Genomic DNA, 24,191 nt, shown 5'->3' on the forward strand with positions numbered 1-24,191 from the left:
ATAATTAAAAGGGCTCTAGTTATCTGGGGGAAAGGAATTAACAAATTGAGAAAGTGCAGTAATAATGAACGGGGACCATAGGAGCATTAATAAGTCTGCAGTATCCATATTCATGCCTGTCCATTGCTAGGAATGAGCTCATGCTGCAGGACTTACCTATAAGAGCAGTGCTCTGCGTTGCAGGTCTGGAGTTGGTGAGAGGATTGGGTGACTAGCCCCCTTGGTTTTCCAGCACGCCTTTTCTTTTGGCTTAAGTTCTGAGTATGTGCTGTGGGACAGTATAGGCTTTCAGTCCAACAGCCCTGACTTTGAATTACAGCTTCACTCTAGCTTTGTGACCCTGGGGCAAGTTACTTCACCTTTCCAAGCCTGTTTCCCAATCTGAAAATGTGGTTAGCAGTGATACCTTGCAGAGTTGCCTTGAAAATTATGTATAAGTGATGCACAAAAGCACCTGGGTTTTAGTAGCTCAATTGATAATGAGTTCCTTTTCCCCTTAAGAGGATTCAAAGTAAACATACCTTTCAGGTAAAGGTCATTATATTGTCACTGCCTTGACACTACCAATATAACCCCTCTCCTTTTCAGGGGAGAAGGAAGAAAGAATAGCTTTCACTCTTCCAAGATGACAGTGATGAAGTCAGATAGTGCCGTAATTCCCAGAGAACAAAGGCCTAGGGCAGGTACACCCTATCCCGCTACTCAGAGATGTACAGTGGCATCCCACAATCGCCGTCAGCCATAGGGCAGTTGTGACACGGTTGTGATGGCCCACCTGTGCATGAACTTGGTCGTAGCTGTTAATATTATCACCCCTTTGGTTTAATCATGTGCACTGTTGGTTCTGCACATGTTGTGTCTAATTGCCATTTAAAATGTCTTCCAAATTGCAGTCAGGTTCAACATTGAAATGTAAAGTCAGTGTGAATGTTTGAAAGGCACCAGAGCAGAGAAGCATGGTGTTCATTTTTTATTGGTGAAACAGATATTTGCGTTGGTACTTTCTTGATAAGCAATAAACAAGTTCTTTCTGGGACCTAACAAATGAAGATAGCATCTAGATAAAGTATTATGTTTTGTTACTGAGAAACCTTGGAAAAAACAAGGGCATTGATGACTCTGAATCAGAAAATGATTCAGAAGAGTCAGGTTCTAAATGTGACGTTTTTTAGGACTACCTTAACCAATTTTTTGCTATATTTTCTTTTTAAGAAAGCGTGATGAGTGGTTTTACAAATTTGTCATTCTGTGTGATAAGCAAGTAATGAGTCATAGTTTACTTGGTGGTTTTTGCATTTTGGGTGGTACATAAAATCAAGTTTAAATGTTACCCTCTGAAGAAAGCGATAAACAACCCTCCTGAGCTCAGTAAGTAGACAAGTGACAAGGGAGTGTGCTTGGGGTCAGAAACTCACGTATAGAGGTGATGCATGTCAAACACCTCACGCTCATCACGGAGTCTCAACTGTCCTCACCAACACTTTGCCAGGTATCCTTCAGAACCAGGGAAGGAACAAGAAACCATTCTTTGGGCACTAAGAGAATGGGTCCAGTCATACCAGCCATGCCAGGGCTGTGAAGAGAACCCACTTGGACATAATAGCTTACTGAGCCTACCGTGTGCTGCTCCTGTGCTAGGCACTTCATGGGTTCTCTCTAATCCTTGCAACAATCTTGAAAGATTTCCACTGGGGCTGGTACTGCCCTTTTAAAAGACACTTTGCCAAGATATAACAAAAGATATTAAAAACAGTCCTGCCCTTTGACTTGGTAATTCCATATTTGGGAATTCATGCACATGAAGTTGTTCATTTTCATTACGATGTTACTTATAGTGAAAAGTTGGAAGTGGCTTAATGTCTAACTCTAGCAATAGGGTTCAGCAAATTAAGGGACATCCATACTTGGTTGAATATTACATAGTCTTTAAAATAATCACCAAGTTTACAGTATAATATGGGAAATGTTAATTAGCCAATGAGAAAACAATAAAATATATGCACTCTATAATTTCAAAGATATTTTTAAATATTAATGTTAATATTGGAGGAGAATAATACAAAAATAAAAGTAGTTGTGGGGCTTCCCTGGTGGCGCAGTGGTTGAGAGTCCGCCTGCCGATGCAGGGGACACGGGTTCGTGCCCCGGTCCGGGAAGATCCCAGGTGCCGCGGAGCGGCTGGGCCCGTGAGCCATGGCTGCTGAGCCTGCGCGTCCGGAGCCTGTGCTCCGCAACGGGAGAGGCCTCAACAGTGAGAGGCCCACGTACCGCCAAAAAAAAAAAAAAAAAGTAGTTGTGATAAGATGACTTGATCATGGGTGAGTGTTTCCCTGCCCCCCAAATTTCTCTTTACAACAACAAGAAAAAACAAACAAAAGAGAATGATTCAGTAGCTGCCAAAACTATTGAGGTCTATTGAGAATACAAATTGTTTTCAGAATGCAGGTAGAATTACCCAGTTACATATTTGCTACATTGAGATGTTAAGGAGTCTCTGGGGTTTCTTTTTTTCCTCTCTCCCTCTCCCCACTTAAAATTTGTAAAAAGTGTATTTGCAGAGCAAAAATGCAGTAGATTCAAGGGACACATTTGAGGTTTTGTAAGCAAATGATGACACAGTAAAAGGTATTTGTCCAAATTTGCATTCATACAAAACATGGTGTGCTGTGATTTCAGAATAAATGTGTTTTAAATATTTTCTAAATACAGAGCTGTTGCAGCCCTAAGTTGGCTAAGAAACTACATTTCTATGACAGGCCATAATTACTCTTTGGTAAATTATTGGGCTTAAAAAAAAAAAAAAAAAGCCTACCTAATGGTACCTGAAGAGTGAGTCTCACTTTGTCCCTTTCTACATCTGCCATCACTTCTAAGACTCCTTTTTACTCTCTTTCATTGATTTTTATTGCAGGACAAAAGGGCATGGCATTAAAACCTACATATTTAAAATACTAGAAATTTTTTTTTTAGATAAGAGCCTATAGTCTCAGATAAGAGCCTAAATTATACAGAGGCTTTTGCTGTAGGTATTTATTTTTACCTTTTTCTCACAGTTGTTTGAATGTCCTTTTCTATACCTTAATTCATTTGTTGGAATTTCAGTTCAGAAATTCTAATTAAAACTCAGGGTCATTTGTCACTTGCATGACAGTGCTGGTAGGAGCTGGGAAAGTTTTTAAGATTTGGTTAAATATTATGGATTTGAGTTTTCTCCCTTCTATGTGTTTGGCTGTACTTCTGGACACATTAATAAGTGGCCATTTTTCTGGAATTCTGCACTCTTCCTGCTTCCTTTCATTACATTAGGCAAGGTTCCACTAGATGAGGCATTTGCAGTCTTAAGACTTCCTGCCAGGGTTCAGACTTTGTATTTTTGACATTGAAGCTGTCGTGTTCCTGAAGCTACTTAATTAGAAACACATTCATTTCAGCGTACACTGGAGAAAGCTTGGACAGCAGAGCCAGGCACACTGGGAAGTTTGAGCATTTGTGTAGCTGGCAGCTAAACTAATGGTTTACAGTTTAAGGGGAAAAAATATCATAGGGCATTTCCTTGCCCCTAGAAGCGAAGGGAAGCTGAATGTGCACAGCAGATACCTTTTTTAAAAAGGAGAGAAGAAGAAGAAGAAGAAGAAAGGAAAGACAACTCCACTTTCACTGCAGTTTTGTGTCTAATTTTTTCTTTGACTATTATCACATACAAAACTCTTCTAGAAGAATAGTTGCCAAACTGTGCTGCTAATATTCAAGACTGTTTTACAGGCTCCCAAGATATATTACTGCAGAGGTCTGTAGTAAGGAGAACATTTTATATTCTGGGGAAGGATTTTTGCTTGAAGAATTTTATTTGTTGAATGGTAATGAGGGAATTGTGCTCTTTCTTATTTTTAAATGTTTGAGCAATTTTAAAATGCACATATGATGTTTAAAAAACCTTCGTTGCCCATCCATTGCTTTCAGGATAAAGCCTAAACTCCTCAGCATTCAGTGGAAAGCAAACCTCTCCTTTTTCATTTCTTACCACTCCTCGTTTCCCTACGCTGTCCCCAAGAAAGCCACCCTCCTAGGTCCACTTCCACGGCACCAGCTGCCCCGGAGGAAAGGTACCTGGGCACCTCAAGACTGAGCCAGGTATCTTTCCACTGGGCTCATAAAATACCTTTTCGTACCTTTCTCAGGATGCTGGAGAGACAGATGGAAACATTGTCAATGTCTTGCTTCCTCTCTACTCCTTGACCTCCCTACCTGCAGGAAAAACACTGGGTGGGAGGCAGGCCTGGGGATTTTAGGTCCAATATTACAAAGTCAATGTGGCACGGAGGAAGCAGGTTTGGAGTCAAATCCTAGGGTTGCCGCTTGTTTTATGGCATTAGAGAAGTGATTTAAGCTCTCTGGGCCTATTTCCTCCTCTGTAAAATGGGTATAATACCTACCTTGTGAGGTTCTATGGCTTAGGAAAGGTGAATTTCAAGTTCCTTGTATAATGGCTAGCCCATTTATCATTGGTAAGTAGCATCATAATGATAATTTATATGTGTGCCCCTGAAACCAAAGGAAGTCAATCCATGATGCCCAGGTTTTAAAGCCCCTGGAGTTGGGTTCTCACCTCCTGCTCGGTCACTAACTAAGGGAACCCATTGCTCTGGGAATGAAGCAGTTGGAAGGGGCTTTTTGAATTACAGTGTCATCAGATGGCATGTGTGCAATTGGGGTTGAGATGCTTGCTGGCTTTGATGCACTTTGTCCAATCAGAATGGACAGTTAGATCACATCTCTTGACGGCAGGAGGAAACAGCAAATAAAAAATCATTCCTCTTTGAAGCACATCATGCCCTCCATCTGACATCGTTAACTGCTTTTTCTGTTGTAATCATGGCAACAGTGGTTCCCATTTGTACCAGGAACTGTACTAATCACTCGACGTATATTTTCTCATTCTGATAGCAAGCTGCCAGTTAGATTCCAAAGTGCCATTTTAAAGATAAGGCAACTGAGGCTATGCAATCGCATGGCTGCTATTTAGGGACTAACGCCAAGGTCAGTGCTCTTCCCGCCACCCATGCTTTTAAGGCTGCCCGCATTTTGAAATTCTTCTGAAGTTTCTAGGCTTGGGAACAAAATGTCACATTAGGGTTTTTGTTGTGAAAGGAAATGTAACTGTGCATACGTTTATTAAAACAGTTTTTCTCCAAATAGTGAACCATGTGTAATTTTCTGTCAGAAGCAACAGACATTAAAGCAGCTGTGTGTCTCTGTTTCTCTTCACAGCGCTCCCATGCCCTACCTCATAGGAATCCATTTAAGTTTAATGGAGGTAAGTGGGCTCCTCTCCTCCCCAGATATCTCTGTTTGCGGTTGTGTTTTGCTATGTGGCAGTGGAAAAGACGCAGTCTCTGGATTCACAGCTCTACACACGGGAGCGTGTCAGAGCAACGCCTCATGCACAGAGCTGAGCGTTCAGCTTAGACCCTTTCCACTGGTCTCTTGTTCCCAGTGTTTTTCCACTTTGTTTGGAGATTGTCAATTTTCATGGGTGAGGGAGTGAGGTTCAAAGAGGCAGGAGGAAAGGGTTCTTTAAGGGTTTGAACGAGGGAAGGGAAATGATTCACTTTTCAAAATGATGTTTATTCTAAAACACTGCAACAATATGATATTACATTTTTTCTCTGTAGAAAATGTGGTATAGAAAATATACAGAAGTGTAAATAGGAAAATTAAAATTATCCACAATACCATTACTCCAGATTCAGCCACTGTTAGCACTTTATTTTTCTTCATCCTCGTCTTTATTCTGTGAATATATATTTTGTATAAATGTACTTCACTGATATGGTATAACATTTTATGTCTTTATTTCATTTAATATTATGGCATGGGGATTTCTACATGTTTTTGTCTACTCTCAGTAATAATTTTTAATTTGCTACCGGTCCTTCCACTGTTTGGATATGCCACAACTTAGCCATTTTCCTATTACTGTTGGACACTTAAAGCTGTTTATAATTTTTCATTATTATAAATAGCATTTCAGTGAACATCTTTATGCATAAGGCTTAATCTGCATCTTGACTTACTTCCTTAGCGTAGAACCCCTAAAGTAGAAATGCTTGGTCAAAGCTATGAATCTAAGGCCAGATTGCTTTCTGCATGGCTGTACCGGTTAGATAGCAATTCTTTTAAGGGACTTTTCTGTGCTTTGTAAGTGCCACTGGTTTGTAGACATGAACCCTAAGCTTTTCCCTCCTCAGGAGAGAGCTGAAATTTGCACTAGAGCAAAATGGGGCAGGAGGTAGGGGGCTTGGCTGTTTTGCACAGGAGATAAGCTCTCAGAGGGAAAAGCTAAAGCCATGTCCGTCTGGGATGATGCTTTGCATGTCTTAAAGGAAGTGCTACTTCTCTTCTTCTGTTGCCTTCATTTCACGTCGACGAGGACCACCTGCTTCTTCACTGTTGCACACTGTGCTATTGTGCTTACGAAAATGAAACAAGTTGGTTATCGAAAAACCTGTTTGTTTGACATTGAGAATCTTGATCAAAATAGACCACAGAAATCTGCTCAAATTTCTAATTTGACAGGACGGCCATGTGGCTCCTGCATTCTGTTAACAGTTCCTCCTTGTCATCACCCAGCCCTGAGCACATACAGTACACAGTTTATGGACTATCTTGGATGGTGTATTTAGATCAGCTTGAAGAGATTTCTTCTGTGTTTTACCTTTGTTTGTCAAGTTTGGGGGTGTATTCAAAGCTCCTGCGTGAAAAATTGAAAGTGAGTACTTGCTAATAGAACTTTCGTGTCAATTGTTGGACAGTTGGAAACTCTAATCTAAAGACCATTTGGTCTGTCGGCATCCACAGCTCGTTCCTGCCTCTTCTGCCTTCCAGGCTGTTCCAGCACGGGTTTTTTCAGGCTCCTTTTCACAGCCCTTTACCTTGAGCATTGTCCAGGTTTCTTGTCTTGGCTTGCTTTGCTTTTCTATATGCCCTCTGGCCATCTTTTTTAAGGCTTTTTGCTTTTGCCACCAGGGTAATGTCAGTGACTCCCAACTGTGTTTCTAACACTGGCATGCCTCTCTCTGAACTTCAGGCCCAGAGTTGCAAATGCCAGTTGAAGGTCACCAAGATGTACTGTCGATGTCTCAAACTCAGTCTTCCCCAAACCCCTTATTATCTGTACACACACACCCGTCGAGTGACTCCACTCCCCTTCCGCTGTTCCCGGTCCCTGTGAGCAGCACCACTGCCTGAAAAGGCACCAAAGTGGGTCACGCCGAGCATGGCTGAGTGTCCTCTTTCTCATTTCTTTCTCTCTAAATAGTCACCAAGTCTCTGACATGTCTCTCGCCCTGTTCCTTCCTCGCTGCCTTCGTTGACATTTTACCTTGCTTTCTTAGATTTTTGCAAAGCCTTATTCGTTCACTCGAGAAGCAGGATCAAGGCCTCTTGTTTTCCAGACATTTTGCTAGGTCATGGAGGTATGAAGATGAGTATGAAATTCAGTCCCTGGTTCCAACGTTTAGGGGTTGCCTTCTACCTGGTCACTCTGCCTTTAATAGCCTGCCTTCCAGCCTCCTCTGCCCTACCCCCGAGTTCTGCTCAGCCTCCCTGCTGCTGTCAAGCCTTCTGTCTTCTCACTGTCCCTTGTTAGCCGGTGCTCTGGCTGGTCTCTAAAACACCCCCACCCCCATGCTCCTGCATGGCCAAACCTTCTCTTCCCCAGCTGTTTGAGGAAGTCCTCCCGTTGGCCGTTGTCTTTGCTTGCTGTACCTCTTGCTCAGGATGACAGCTATCTGCGTCCCTGTCCTCTCCATCAGCCCCAGGAGCAGGAGCTCTTTGGGGACAAGGACTGTGCTGCATTCACTGTGGTGTCCTCAGCACCTAGCAGGGTGCCCAGCAGGTGCGTTCTGAAAAGAAGGATTGAGTGAGTGCTTGGAAAGCTGGAATTTGGGACACATTTAGAGCCCTCCAGTGGGCATTGCTGTTGTCAGGGGACCCAGCACCATAACTTTACTTAAAGGTGGAGGGAGTAAATGTTTTTACTTTTTATGTGATTGTAAGTAATTTAAAACAAGGGTTTTTTGTCATAAAACATGCCGTGCACAACAGGCATACGTTTTGAAGCTAAAACTTGAGACAGAGTTTTGCACTTAGGTGAATGGGTGCAAGTCCACTCTCCTTGGCCTTTGAAGGGTTTTAAATGAGAAGGTTCGGGAAGCACTGGCCAAGATAAATCTTAGCCCTGCTGATTTAAATTAGGGAGGGTTTGCCATGCCGAACTACTATGTGGTCAGCACTAAAAGAAAAACAAAAATAGTCGTTGTCCCACTCTTGAAGCCAGCTAAGACACTTTCCAAACAAAATAGCGTTTCCTGCATGTGTGAGGCAGCTGTGAACTACCGAGTCATGAAATACAGTCTCCTGATCTCCTCCCATGGATTTCAGCTCAGACTCGGAGTCCTCCGCTCATGCTTTTTGATTGGGCTTATCTGGTTCTATTATACCTTCAAGTGAGAGAGATGGTTCCCTGAGATTTCTTCCAGGAACCATGGGCTATAATGCTTGGGGGTGGAGCTCATACCTGGGGCCAAAGGAAGGCTCTTTAGGGAAGGAGATTGGGAAGGCCCATCTCCTCTCGCACACTAGTTTTCTTACTGGCAATTCAGCAAAAGGCTTATTTTTGACTGTCTTGTTATTTTTTCTTGAAAGCTATAGGCACCTTATTATGCCTTTGCATATGTGCCAGAATTTTTTAAACTTCAAATGAATGTGGCAGATGTTCATAAAAGTTTAGAAAAAGCTACCATAGGAAGACTTTTTAACCATTTTTATGACACTCAAATTTGTTGCACAAAAAGAAATATAAATTATAACCTACTGTTCTCATTTGAAAGAAGGTTATTTGGGGGGAAGATCTAATTCTAGCCTTCAAGCTCTTACAGGCTGTCCTATCTGTTAAGTGGTAACCTAGTCACCTAAAAGAGTACACCTTCCTTCTAAAGTGACAAGTTTCTAGCTGATCGTCATTCTGATACCTCCACTGCCTTTTTATATCCTTTCTCTCATTTAAGCAAACACTAATTTGAGGCTGGTGGTAAGTTAGCAGGATAGCCAAGGGCTTTGGCATAGACCTAGTTTCTTCTTGGAGAGAATGATCATGTTAGCTGGCAGCTAGGAAACACCAAAACGCGGCCAGATTACACAGTGACTGTTTCCTTTCGTTCCCTCCACCTCAGTTGAGTTCAGGAGATGCTCTGCAGCTCCTCCTCTGTGCCATGTCTGGTAGCAGGTGCCAGGTCAGTTCTGGTAGCTGGGTTCCTTTTCCTTTTTGATAAATGAAGACCTTCCTTTCTGAGCCTCACAAATAATGCTTTGTGTACAGACCTCAGAGCCACATGAGGGGTGCATGCAGAGGTGTTTTGTGTCACTCCTGGTGATGGAATGGTCAGGAAGGAGGAAGGAAAGGCGATAGCAGTGACACAGCGCAGACAGAGGCTCAGGTTAGACTGCAGATGAAGCTCCACCTATATACAGAGGCAGCAAAGTGTGGTGGTTAGAACGCGGGCTCCGGGTCCTGGCTCCCCTACTTCCTGCTTATTTGATCTTGGGCAAGGTGATGGACCTCTGCGCCTCTGTTTTCTCACCTGTAAAATAAGGGCAATGGCCATAGCTCCCCCCTGTAATATCATTGAGGGATCTAGTGAGATAATGCTTATCAGGTACCCAGCCCAGTGCCTGGCACATAAAGAGTTCAACAGAGGTCAGCAACCATTGCCATTTTTATTTCCTCAGTGGCCTTAAAGCCATTTACATTGTTAAGTTGATGCCTTTGAAATTGTGTTTTAGGGACTCTTGGGTTCCAGGGATCATCATCTTCATTCCCTAGGGAAAGGATTTCACTAGAATTGGCTTGTGCCTGCGCTGTTTTCTTCTGGTTGACAATGCTGGGGGCACTGTGTCAGGGATGGGAGTGGCATTTTTAAGGAACTTGATAAATGCACTTCCAGTTCCCTGCTTGACCACTCCCTTGCAGTAGTAATTTCAGGTGTGGTACTTTGTCTCTGCATCTTACTTTCTTCATCTATAGGAGTGGTTAGTCCCCATCTCTTAAGATTGTGGTAAAGATTAAATAAATGAGTCCTGTATATGTCCAGCGTATCCCAGTGTCTGGCCTGTGGTCGGTACACAATACACATCCCCTTCTATAGTCATGTTTTGGTAGCCTTCTGTGTACCAGGCATTGTATCAACCAGGGGTTCTACATAAAAAAGGTGAATGTGACATAATCTGTGCCTTCAGAGTTCTGTCTAGAACATATGCAGACAAGGAGAAAGTAATTGCAGGGAATTTGAGAGGCTATAGGCTCTGATAGGGAAGACAGTGAACTGAGCCTTGTGGGCTCTGCTTCTCAGAGGAGAGGAATGCCTAAATGGAAACCTAGCAGATAAATTTGAGTTCCACCAGGAGGACAGGGAACAGCATCTACAAAGACTTAGAGTGTAGACCATGGTGTTTCCCAGGAAGTATGAGCAGCTCAGTGTCTGGCAGGAGCGTGGAGCTGAAGCGGGAGAGGAGCATTGAGGCAGGCAGGCAAGGGCCAGGCCATCCAGGGCCTTGTAAGCCGTGTTAAAGAGTTTCAACTTTACAGGGCGATGGAGAGCCATTGAAGGGTGTAAATAGGGGAGGGTCAGGCCTCCTTCTCCTGGGCCATTAGAAACACGGCCCTTCCATATAAAATGCTTGGAAACAGCTTAACCATGTTAATAAAGTAAACTGTTGTTTGTAAGGATCAAGGTAATTCTTAAGTAAAATTACACACCACAACCATGTACCTAAAATTCAGACGTGTTAGCGTCCCAAACCCAAGCTTCCGAATGGTTTCCTTGCTACCTAACAACCAAACTGTGGCAGAGGTGTTTGTAGTGATGACTTACTTTGAGGTTTCAGGCACCATTTTTACTAGATTTTTGCTTCCTCTCTGTTTCCAAGTACTTTTTATGAATTAGATAATCTTTTTACAGTGCAGTTTGAGAGGATAAATTTAGGTTATATACTAAGTGCTAAGTTCCAGGCAGTAGGAACAGGGGAGTGAGACCCAGGTACCAAGTTCACAGGCCTCTACCTACCTCTCCCGCCAATGCAATTTCAAGAGACATGTGATGGGGGCATGAGGAGACAGGCCCAGCTCACAGCTTTCCTCTCTCCCTCACCATCCTTTATGTAGGAAGGCTCAGCTGGAGCGCATGGAAGCCTGGTTTTACAGATGCACCAAGCGCTTGGGGCAGCGCTGAGCCACCACTCCAGGGACACATCCCTGTCCACACTGCAGCACCTCTCCGTCTCTGGGATCCAGAGGCCGTATTTGTCTGTGTCTGCAGTGGTTTAACTGTGGAGCTTTTACATAAAATAACAGCATTGACTTATTTACAGACAAAGAAAAATAACTTTTTTTTTCCCTTTTCCTGTCAAAGAACCTGAATTGCTGTCAACTGAACTGGTGCCATTTTAACTAGTTTTTTCTTTTCATTTTTCTCTGGCATAGGAAGTCTCTAATCCCTTGTTCATTTTTTTATGTTTTTTTTTTAAGTTTCACGGTCAGTGTAGAAGAGTGTTTTTTGTTTACCATTTTGCTTCTTCACAGGACTCCACAGGTAGACAGTATAAGATGTAGTTTGCCCTTGTTAATACTGTGATTGATGCAAAACTCTCAGCCATAATTATATGCAGGTATAGGTGGTGACTTGTGCATGTGTTCTCACGAGAATTGAGAAACTCCATGTGAGATCTCTTTGTTAGTGATAAGTAATCAAAGTCCTGCTTTTGTAAGAAGGTGATATTTGCATGAAAAATTCCACCTGGTAGGGCTTCCCTGGTGGCGCAGTGGTTGAGAGTCCACCTGCCGATGCAGGGGACACGGGTTCGTGCCCTGGTCTGGGAAGATCCCACATGCCGCGGAGCGGCTGGGCCCGTGAGCCATGGCCGCTGAGCCTGTGCGTCCGGAGCCTGTGCTCCGCAATGGGAGAGGCCACAACAGTGAAAGGCCCGTGTACCGGGAAAAAAAAAAAAAAAAAAAAAAAAAAATTCCACCTGGTAGTTTCAGTCATAGGTTCATGGGAAGAGATTTAGCAAGAAAGGGAGAGGGTTGGGAAGAAACTGCCGTCTTCTGTGTCCTTGTTCCATGCCAGACACAGTGCCCTGTGCTGTACCTGTTCTCACTTTTGCACATCCTAAGAATCTCTCTGCCAAGGAGGAGATATCCATATTTGCAAATGGGGAAGCTGAGGCTCAGAGAGAGAAAGTAATTTGCATCCGGTCCCTCCGCTGTGCTGGGTTTGTCAGACCCCAGAGCCCCTGGATCAGGCTGTGTGGGTTACGCCTAACCCTGCCGCAGTCCCGGCAGAGGTTCCCAGGACCTTTGCTTGAGCTCTTCCTTCTCGGCGCGGCCTCCAGGCCATGCCCTGAGCACTGTGGTGAGGGGACGGAGGGCTCACGTCTGGCAGCCTCATATTTCTCCAGAGGAAAGCTCTGAGTACACTTGAGACTGGGGCTGGGTTACTTAGCCTCTCCGAGGCTCCATTCTCTAATCAGTGGAATTAAGGTAATATTATCCATCTCAGAGAGTTGTGAGAACTAACTGATATAATGGATGTGAAGAGCTTTTTAAAAAACTCTACCAAACATTATTCTTCATAGTGAGTAGTAAAAACAAGAGACAAAGTTTAGATCAATGAAACCCTGACGCTTGCTTAATTATATAACGAGAAAAGTAATTGGACTGTAGCTTGGTCTTGCTGGAATTCCCTTAGCATGCTATTATCAAGCGATATCATCACATGTGAGTCTGTCACATCCAGTGCATTCAGAGTGAAAATTCAGGAGCTCTGTTCAACTTAGGGCCTGAAGAATGTTCTGGATTTCGCCTGGTGGATTTCCCCTGGAAGCTCTCTCCTCCTCATGTGGCGTCTGCTTTTAAAATGAGTGTGGTTCTTAAATGCCACTTATCCTAATGTTGGAATTAGTTAATATGAAACAACTTAAAGCCCTAGTAGTAATTTATGTTATCAAAGGGAACAAGTACTTCTGGCTGATTTAAGTATCTCTTGCAGTCAGTACATTTTCAGTCTAATTTGTCGTGACTGAAATGTTCTCTTGTGAGATGAGATAGCCCTCTGTTATAGATTAGAAAAATTGAGTAATTTATGAGGGAGAGTCCCAGTAGAAAATGTGAAACCATCATTGATGCTTTTGTTTTCCAATTTTCCTATCATCACTTAGCCAGTCAATTTAGCAACGTTAAAACTGACTTCAAAGAAGACGCAAAGTTTCTAAATTGTTACTAAGAGAAGCTTAAACTAACCAAATTCCTGTCAGATTAACACAGGAGCAGCATGCAGGAGGCTGTGGAGCACAGTGGAAGAGCTCTTGAGTTCTAGAGTTGTGGGGACCTGGATTCAAATTCTAGTTCCACCACTACTGGGAGACCTTAAACAAGCTCCTTTGTTTAAAGGAGAAATCAGTATAGCAGGGGGCAAGGTACGGTTACTAAATCTCACGGTTCGACCACTCCGTACAAAACTACTACTATGTTATTCTCTGAAGAGATGCCTATTGGAAATATTTAATAATATCAACCATTGAATGAGCTTCTACCAATACACATGGCACTTGAGCTGTATAATTTTTAATTGTCACGCCTTTGTGAGGGGCGCTCCTGTTTTTCAAATGGGGATGTAAAGGTGTCTCTTTGAGCTTCAGACTCCTTGGGTAGATTCTCCACTTCATAGGAGTTTTTTAATGAGGAGTAAATGAGAAAATTGGTACCTGACACGTTGTAGGCGCCAAGTAAATGGAAGTGATTATCAGTATTGTGTGTGTGTGGAACTGGTAAATTTTCTTTAAAATAAGCTGAGACATCTACCTAAAATTGGCTCTGCCCTTTTCTTCAGCCTCCTTTTGTAGTTTTTATTGAGTGACTTTTTCGAAATCAACATTAGCTTAAAGGCACTCTCAACTGAATACAGCCACATGGGACTGGTGACTTCTTTTCATAAACTCCTTGCAAGTGATTAGGGGCGGGGCCGTTGTGGGCGCTCAGAGACCAGCAGCATAATGATTGAAAAGCGGCGCCCTTGGCCTAGTCAAATCCTACTTGGAATCAGGGCACATGTGGTTTTGTTTAACACCATGCTCAGCAGACTCATGGTACAGGTTTGTGACCATGAGACATTTGTTGTTGATATGTGAGGTCACCACAGTAGGGGTGTTTGTCAACCAAATTAAACTTCCTCTTAATGACCTAAAATAATTGATTCGGAAGGCCTTTAAATGGGCCATGGCAATGTGTAAGCAAGCTGAAATCTGGCAGTTTCTGCACAAATTATTGCATATTGTTGTTTTGTTTTGTTTGTTTTGCTTTTGTTGGGGAAAATGTGGCTGGACCAAGGGCTGAGAAGGCAGGCAGTGATCCTGAGTTTGAATCCCAACTCCACTATTTGTCCCTCTGTAACTTGGGCAAGTCACTGAGCATCTGTGCGTGTATGCCTTAACACCTCCATCTGCAAAATGGGGTCACCTGACTCAAAGTGATGACAATTAGAAATAATATGGCTAAAGTTCCATGCACATTAGTAGGCCCTCACCCAATGGTAGCTATTATTATTAATAAAGTATTTCCAATAGGCATCTCTGAAGAAGAGAGCTTAATAATAATTTTATACAAAGTGGTCAAACTGTGATATAGTAACTATTCCTTTTTTTTCCCTTTACTAAACTGATTTCTCCGTAAACTGCTCTCCATACTAAACTTAAACATCCATAGAGAAAAGTGACTAAAATTGGAGCCTATAAACCTCTCTCTACATACTGTCTGATTCTCAGCTGATTTCAAAATGAATTTAAAGTTGAATATTTAAAATATATGCCATTTAGGCTACAAAAGAAGTGGGGTTTTTCTTTGCCCGTTGGGCTCAGACATTTTTGACCTAGGCTCAGGCCATTGCAGGTAAGGAATGGGGCCACTGTACTATTTTTGTTTAGAAACAAAGGCATGGGCTCAGGGCTTTTCCTAAGTATGATCAACAGTGGCAGTTAAGTTGGACGTTATCAACATCCCACAGAATGGTTTATGTGCCCTGCCTAAAATCCTTTCCTCCATAAACCCAAATATCTGACAAAAACTAAAAGCTTCAGACTGGGGCTGCCTAGACTCCTGGACACGTCCTTAACCAAACAGAATATCTGTTAAACCCTGGTGCCTGGGAGTCAATTGTTTTAAAAGATGCAGTGGTAATAAATTTATATCCTGCCTCTTCAGCATTTTATTGAAAGTATTTTGTACTGACCGAACGGGTTAAATTATGAAGCTTGATAAGTACATATGCACGTTACCCATCCTTAGCTTTAGAAGAAAAAAAAAAGGAAGAAAAAGATAGCTATGATTTTGGAAGTCATCCCAATTTTTAAAAATAAGAGAATTTGGACATTTTGGCATATGGGGTTTTTTAAATGAAATTTCATGGAACTGAAAACAGTCAATTTTAGGTTTCCAAAAATTGTTTTGATTTTCATTGGTATAAATTTGCTGCACATGGTTTTAGGGAAGTTCTGAGAGATGCATTTGGGACTTCGGGGTTGATTTTTTTTTTTTTTTTTTTTTTGAGCTTTGCGATTTATTTTTAAAAGGTGATTTTTTTTCTAACTCAAAGTATAAATCGGAGGAGACCAGAGTTCCATTTCTAGGACAGTTTTTGGTAATGAAATCGTTAAGCATTTCCAAACAACTGGACTTGGGGCTGAACTATTGGGCATCATTTCAGCACCGTTGGGACACTGCACAGCAGATCCCTCTCCCCCCCATCTCCGAGTTAGAATCTCGAGGCCAAGTGATTTGGGCCATTCCATTAGCAGCAGCTGCTGGTGATAAGCACTGTGAGAGTCACCTGTGTAGGGTCAGGCTTATTGCACATCAAGGTTCAGCAGTGTCGGAAGAGAGGGAAGATGCCCAGGAGGGGGCTCCAGGCCACCTGCTGTGTGAGGATCAAAGGGTTGAAAGGTCAGAAGGCACAGCTTCCTTAACCATATCTGTCTGTGCAATAGCTATTTCAGATTGTAAATCTTGGCGATTTCATTAAGTCCTCCTGGCTGCTACTGGGGCATTGAAATAATAAAATTTTATATCTGTTGCCTTTCCTGCCTCTGGCAGCCAGGCTGATACATTCTCTGCAAAATGGGGCATCTTTATGAAAACCTTTCCTGGAATGATCAGAGCAGCCTTAATGAAGCCTCCCTCAAATTAGGAAGTTGGGGTTCCTAGGACCGATCCTCATGTTTTTTAAAAAGAAAGAAAAAATCACACAAACTGTTTAGCAGCCTTTGGGATTTATGTAGCACCTCTCTTCTGAAAAGCTGGTCCCAAAATACTGCCTATTGCTAAATGCTTAATCGTACAAACAGGATGAGAGGTGAGCTTTCCCAGTGCTGCTGCTTATTAAACAGGCCCTGTTCTAATGACCACAGGGTCCTTTCTTTTAGGCAGCCCCAAACAACTATACAGATATTACTTCCCACTCAGCAGACCTTTCGGGTGTTTTGAGAGACAAGTCTCCTGAATATGATTTTCCAAATATTTTTCCTAGATCTTAAAGTTGTTATGGACCTTTAGGGCTCCTTGGCTCTCGGGCAAGACAAATCACAGTAATGGCTGCCCCTTTACTGCCCATATGTTTAAGACCCCCTGTAGTTTGTTTGAAAAGTTAAGAGATTTTCACAGTGAAGGTGCCATTTCTGAAATTTAAAGTGTTCCTTTTCACTGGGAGATAAGTTCACTCTGATTAAGTCCGTAATTCTCCCTAAGCCATATTTATGGGGGCAATAAACAATGTTTCAGCATGCTTGTTAAATTGGGTTTCCAACCTCTCCACTCTTTAAAAATTGACATTTCAAATAAAAGGCAGGTGGAGATGGGAGTCCAGGTTTGCTGTGCTTAGTGATGAAAGAATGACGGCAAGTGGCAGTTGTGGGGGAGGAAGGAAGGCCCTATTTTATGAGAGGGTGACTCCAACCATTTTGGGACTAGGGAATCAACATCCCCTTAAACCCCAAGTGAAACTCTTAAATTCAAGTTGCGTCATTTCAAATTGGATGGATACTATTTTTGAAATACTGCTGGATGCACTACACTCATTATTTAATTTTCACAAGTCTGTGCTATAGAAGTGGTGGCTTTGCGTTACAGATGATGAAATTTGGGCACAGAAAGGTTAAGTAACTTGTCCAAAGTCACACAGCTAATAATTAGCAGGACCAGGATTCAAACCCAATTATTTTGTTGTGTGAAGTATTTTAGTGTGTACAAAATAATAATAATAATAATAATAAGACCCTGCCTTTAGGGTCTTTTTGTTATTATATATCTAGCCTATGATAAGTCTGTGTATTGAGGTTACAAAAGAAATATGTGATCTGGTCACTGTTCTCAGTATTTGCTAAACCAGGAAAGTAGACGGGGCTCCATAGAGAGAAGGGGCCCAGGCTTTGGGGACTGGCAGTCCAAAGCTCAAATCCTGGCTCTGTTATTACTCTGGACCTGGAGCAAGAGCTTCATTTTTCTCTTCTGTGAAATGAGAATAATAATGCCTATTCCGTGAGGATCCAATGAAATCAGGTATTTAAAAATACAGTGTTTTCAAACTCGATATTTTATAGATGACAGTGGTGACTGTTATTGCAGTATATGTAAATATAGTATGGTTAAACCAGTTACTCCAAGGGAAAGGTGACGGGTACACATGAAACAATTAGAAACATCACTAATCAGGTTTTAACTGAGGATCCAAGTATGTGTTGCCCACTGTACTTGCTTAGGACCAAAGAAGGCCACTTGCTGTGGGAGCAGGAATAGTCAGGGAGGTTTCGTAGAAGAGCAGGGTTTTGCAAGATGGAGATCGTCATGGTGACCCATGTCTGGGCCATCTTCACATCTTCCCAAGCGCTCTGCCACCTCATCTCTCGTTTGCGTTTTGCAGCAGTGGTGAAAGGTGTTGACACCTTCCTTGTCCTCTTTTTACACATGAGGAAACTGAATCTCTAGCAGTAGGAAGGGTGTTTCAATTTGGGACAAAACCCCAGCAGTGTCAGGCGTGTACATGGGCTCACCCCTCCATTTCGGGGGCCAGAGTGGAGGCCAGAGTGGATGGTGGTGCTGTGTTGGGTGGACTTGTAGAGTGAGCCCCAGAGCTGGCAGAGCTGGCAGAACCAAAATCTCAGAGGGAGGCTGGCTGGCACTGACTGAGCTTCTGCCCTGTGGCTGGCCCTTTATGAAGCACATGTCCTACCGTAACTCCTTTTAATCTTCTCAACAATCCTGAAGGTGGGGATCAAGACCCAGTCTCACAGAGAAGGAAACCGATGCTAGAGGAGGCAAAGGGCCTTGCCTAAAGCTACCTGGCTAGTAAGTGAGTAAGCCAGGACACCAACCTTGGGACTCTGCAGCTCTGGGCCATGACCATCCTGAGGAGGCAGCTGGGCAAGCTCCGTGTGAATGGAGATGTTCCACCAGATTGAGATCTTTTCCACTCCATAGGACTATGCCTTTTCTTATTGATTATAATTTATTGATTTATAATTTCTTATTGATTATAATTTACCCCACCCCGCCCTACCCACACTCCCACACACAAGTGGGCCGGGAGCCCCTTGAGTTTAGAGATCATGTTTTAGTCATCCATCAGTTTGACATGACTAACTAAATGGGTGAATGAATGAATGTCCAGTGGATGGATGGTCAGGAAAGGAGGGAAAGCACTATTGAAGAAATAGCCCCTTTGCTGACCTGGGTTGAAAATCTCTGGACTTGTTAATGAGAGTCAGTGCTTACTACCTTGTGAGGAGTGGATTTGGCCTGACCTGTGAGGTGCTTACACCACTTCCCTCCCCTGCCAAGCTTCTGTTTCTGTTTAAAGCACACTGGGAAATTCCAGCAGTGTTTTCAGGGGTCCTCTGAACTGTCAGGCTTAGATTTTTAATTTTGCAGAGCAGGAAGGAGCAAATCAGTGACTCCTGGCTCCAAAGAAAAGCCACTACGTTTATCAACTGCTTGGCAGCTCAGTGACCTTTGGGGCCAGAGGAGGGGAAGGAAAATGTCACTCTTCCCTCTGTGTGTATCTGAGATTTCAGGAGGGAATAGAGAGTTTAGACTACCTGCATATTTGCCTTTCCTCTTCTTGTCCTTTCCACTTTCCTTCTGATTTCTCTTTCCCTTCCTCCTAGGAGGCCAGCAGCTCCCCGTGCTGTTCTTTGTTATGTTCTCATATACATGCGCATGCATTTGAGTACATTTGTTGTGGGCTGTGTAGTGGAAAGAAAGAACGTTGGCATGGAGAACCCAGATTCAAATCCTTTCTCTCACAAACATGTGAGAACATGGGCAGACTGTTTAATCTCTTTAGCCTCAGTGACTTCATCCATCCAATGGGTACAATATTCCATAGGAAACCCTCTCCCTTGAGAATTTTAATGGAGTCTGGACCAACCATCAAGTCACTTGGTATGTCCCTGACAAACATCTATTAAATTACAGTTGCTCAGTATGTTTGTGATGGAAACAACGTGCCAGAGCAATTAGTAAGGTGCATTGAGTAATACAGAGTTTTTGGTGTCCATCTGGGTTCAACTGCAAAGCTCCACTGCTGCTAAGCCATAGGACTTTGGACAAGTTATTTCACCTCTCTGCGCCTGCATTTCCTTGTCTCTTCACAAGGGTGTCGTGAGGATTGCGTTAAATGGTACGGCGTGTAAGGGCTGGGCCACGGGAGGAGCACATCAGCTAGCAGCTCTCATTTTGTTACTGTGGGCGTCAGGCATGTGATGGATGCGGAGCGTGTAACACAGTTCCGGGCCGTGCAGGCCCCTGGGAAGTTAGCTGTGCCTCAGCCCACACGTAACCAGGAGTACAGGCAGCCTAAGAGGTGACTGTGTGAAGGCCAGCAGTAGTCGTTTAAGGTAAAGTTTAGATGGACGAACTATGAAGATGTAATTTTTGGTTTTGTTTTAACCATATTCCCTACCTTTCAAAACTTGAAGAAAAAAAAAAACTGCCAAGAAGTCATACTTAAGTGAGACATAAACTATAATGCCAGGAACCATATTAGTGTGCCTTCTTCAGAGAGAAACGAACACTAGACTTTCTCTGAGCCAAAGCAAAGCACTCTGTGGGCTTCGTAATGCTCTGATTTAAGAGGATGATGCATCCTCTTGAAGCAGTGTCTTTGCAGGAAGTCGGTGTAGACCCGTGCCCTTTGCTTGGTGGTCTAGATGCTGGTGTCAGAGGTGCTGGCGTGGCCATAGGAGCGGAGACTCCTTACAGGCCTCAGGAGTCACTCCAGCAAGGAGAAGGCCTGCCTGTATAAAATGAAGAGCAAGGACTTGCACTGGTGATGTAATCCAGGGGATCCAAAGAATGGTCAGGAGCATGTGCTGTCTCCCTGGCTGAGCACGGGCCTGCCTGTAGCCAAGACCAGTACCCTGGGCAGATGGGAACATGGCCACATAGGTATAAAATAAAGTTCTCCATTTTTTTTCTTTTTACTTAATCCTGTCACAACCCTATGTAGCATGTGGTCATAGCCCCATTTTATAGAGGAAGAAACGGAGGTTCAACTGTGTTTAAATAACCTGCCCTGGGTCCTGTAAGTAGGCATTAAAGAAGATAAAACTCAAAGCCCAGTCTGACTCCTACTCAGTTCTGCTGCTCTCCCAAAGCAGGTTGACTCAGGACTGCAAATGTCCCTCGGAAGGTACCCAATAATATTGCTGCTTTGCTCCTCAACTGGAGAAGGGGACAGGACTGATTGGAGAAGCAATAGGTGTCCAGGAAGTGTCTACCTTTGCAAACAAATTTCTAACAGTGAGATATATCCTAGATTGAATCCTTTTTATCCATAGAATTATTGTTATGTTGTTTTCATAATAATAATAGTCAATACCCAGTGCTTATTATATGCCAGACACTATTCTAAGTACTATACGTATATTAACTCATTTAACCACCATAACAATCCAGTGAAATCCACATTATTTGCTTTTCCTAAACGTTTCACTGAAGTATGAGATTTATGGGAAGGGTACGCTCATCCAAAGTATAGAGCAGGATGAGTTCTTAAAAGGCAGGCATACCACGTAACCACCACCAAGATCAAGAAGCAAAACGTTACCAGCCCCCAGAAGCCCCTCTGTGCCTCCTAGTAGTCATTCTCCCTCTGACCCAAGACTAACCATTGTCCTGGGTGTCAGTACTATTTTAATCTCATCAGACAGATGCGGAAACTGAGGCACAAAGAGGTTAAAGGGTTTGCCGAAGGTAACACAGTTATAACTGGCGGAGTTGGGATTCGGACTCGGGCAGTCTGGCTCCAGAGAATGTGCTCATGTCCCTGAGACATAACCAGGAGAAAACAGTAGATTGGTGGTAGTTTTTAATGGCACAGAATCATAATAGTGGAGTCATTAGCCTTTGTCTTTGGTCTGAAAATCAGTTGTTCAAATTCGTATAGTCTTGGAACTCTAATCCTACTTTCAAATCGCAAGGATAGAAACTCGCTTTTCAGAGCCTCCCATTCATTGTACTTACTGCACTCAGGTTCTTTACATGTATTATCCCGCTTAAACCTCCAAACACAGCTGGACAATAGGTAGTATTATCCCCATTTTATAGATGAGAAAACTGAGGCTCAAAAGTGAAGAACTAACTGAAGGATACTCTGTGCCAGAGGCAAGGCTTGAATCTGGCTGTCTCATTCCAGAACCCCCATCTTAAGCTACCATGGTAATGCCTATCTTACTTCCTGTGTCAACTGTGAATTAATTCTACACACGTTAATCATGATAATTTTATGTGATTATTGTCATTGCCATTATTATTGTTATTCCCATCATACTTCCTTGTGCAGACTCTTACATTGGGCTTACATTGTCCATTTGGGCTCACATTGACATCTGTGCCAGGCCTGCCTCCCAGTAGAGTGAGAGGCCACAATATTTAATTCATTCTCCAATTAATGAGCATTTGCCCTGTGTCAGGCACTGTACTGGGCACTGGGGATGCAGAGACAAATAAGACATAGCTCTGCCCTGATGATGGTCCTGGTGAAAGGACAACAGAAAAGATTCACCGTGTGCTGGCTCATTTACTCCATGCATGTCACCTCACTGACACCCCCCCCAACAACTCCCATACAAGATAAGGACCCCCGTTCTCAGCTGAGGCAGCAGAGGTGGATCTGGGCCCCTGCTCCTCAAGGTCCAGGACCAGCTTCTTTCCTCCACCTCCAGCCCCCGGCTTCCTCAGCCAGGGAGACAGCACATGCTCCTGACCATTCTTTGGATCCCCTGGATTACATCACCAGTGCAAGTCCTTGCTCTTCATTTTATGACCTGGTTCTAAGTCCTGTCTTTTGTCACTAGCTGCCCAATCCCCTCCCTAGATAGGCAGGGTGAGCCCCGTCTGTGCAGAGGACTGGTGTGGTTTGAAAAAGTGCAGCTGATACTTTATATTTTAGCACAGGAGTTGAGGGGACCCATTGTTTTCATACAACCAACTTCAGAAAGTAAGGTTCAGTAGAATCTTCTTGACTCGAGAAGATACACCGAAGGTACAGTGATCCTCAAGTGGACCCCACTTTTACGTAGGGATGTATATCATGGGCATTGGATTCTATATTTATCCTAGGAGGGTATGAGTAGAAAAAAAAAAGTTTTAAAAACCTTAGGCTAGACAAAAAAGGAAGGAGACAGGGAGCCAAACACAGCTGCAAATCAGAATGTACATTGGTGATGGTTCAGGGCAGAATTACCTTGTCGTGTGGCATTTGGTCACCATCATTTTTCACTGTCTGTTATGACTTTATTCTGTGTTCTGGACATAACACTAATATGTTTATCAACTCATTGTGCTGTAATTTATACACAGCAAACCATCCATTTAAAGTGTATGATTCAATGAATTCTGAGTTTTATACATTCATGAAACCACTACCAATAATGATATAGAATATTTCCATCACCCTCAAAAGACCATTCTTTTTTTAAAAAAATATTTTGTTGCAGTGTTTTGTTTTTTTTAATAAATTTATTTATTTTATTTATGGCTGCATTGGGTCTTCGTTGCTGCGCACGGGCTTTCTCTAGTTGCAGCGAGTGGGGGCTACTCTTGGTTGTGGTGCGTGGGCTTCTCATTGCGATGGCTTCTCTTGTTGCGGAGCACAGCCTCTAGGCAAGTGGGCTTCAGTAGTTGTGGCTCGCGGGCTCTAGAGCGCAGGCTCAGTAGCTGTGGCGCACGGGCTTAGGTGCTCTGCGGCATGTGGGATCTTCCCGGACCAGAGCTTGAACCCGTGTCCCCTGCATTGGCAGGCAGATTCTTAACCACTGCACCACCAGGGAAGCCCCCCATTCATTTTTGTTTAAATTTTATTTTGAGCTTCTCATGTGCCAGTCACTAGCCTACGTGCTTTAAAAATGTTAACCCATGTAATCCTCATCACACGCATGAGGTGTAAGCACTGTATACAGAGGAGAAAACTGAGGCACAGAGAGATGAAGTGAAATGCCCAAGTTTACACAGCTGGTGAGTGGCGGAGCTAAGTGAGAACTCAGACAGACTGGCTTCCGGATCCTGTGGGCTTCCTCTCTAGGCTCTACTGCCTCTTGTTCATTCATGCATTCATTCAGAAATTGCCTGCTGTGGGCCAAATATTGAGGTAGGAGCTGAGAATACAGAGATCTGTCTTGGTGGCCCCAAGAAGCCCACAGACCAGGGAAGGAATCGAATGCCTGTATTAATGACTGTAGATCGACGTATTTTTCTGGTTGTGGGAGTAAACCATAGGCTACCATAGGGAAAGGGAAACTTTCTGCTCCCTCGGGCCCTTTGGGGTAAGGTTAGCCAGGCTCCACTGAGGTTCCAAGAAACGTTGAGGGAGACGGGACAGACTGCAAGAGAGCTGCTGTTGGTTGAACGCCTCTTCTGGGTGTCCTGGCAGTCTTGCTAACTCTTCTACGTACATTCACTTATCGAATCCTCATGACAACTCTATGAGGTGGGTACTATCGTGATCCCCATTTTACAGATGAAAACCTGGAGATTTATGAGGTTGAGCCTGTATCCACTCAGCCGCCCTGACCACCTCCCATTCTGATTTTTC

The 24,191-nt window shown here is 43.3% G+C and overlaps 1 protein-coding gene across 3 annotated transcripts in view; it reads left to right on the forward strand.

Moving 5' to 3' along the window:
• Window positions 1-24,191, forward strand: part of DENND1A (DENN domain containing 1A) — a 554,990-nt gene that overhangs the window by 336,709 nt on the left and 194,090 nt on the right. For all 3 annotated transcript variants that reach the window (XM_082612220.1, XM_082612221.1, XM_082612222.1), the window contains exon 11: window positions 5,269-5,314. In XM_082612220.1, coding sequence (XP_082468346.1) covers window positions 5,269-5,314 — 46 coding nt within the window. The remainder of the gene's footprint in view (window positions 1-5,268; window positions 5,315-24,191) is intronic.

This window comes from Mesoplodon mirus, assembly GCF_964341445.2.
Source record: "Mesoplodon mirus genome assembly, chromosome: 1".
NCBI lineage: Eukaryota > Metazoa > Chordata > Mammalia > Artiodactyla > Ziphiidae > Mesoplodon > Mesoplodon mirus.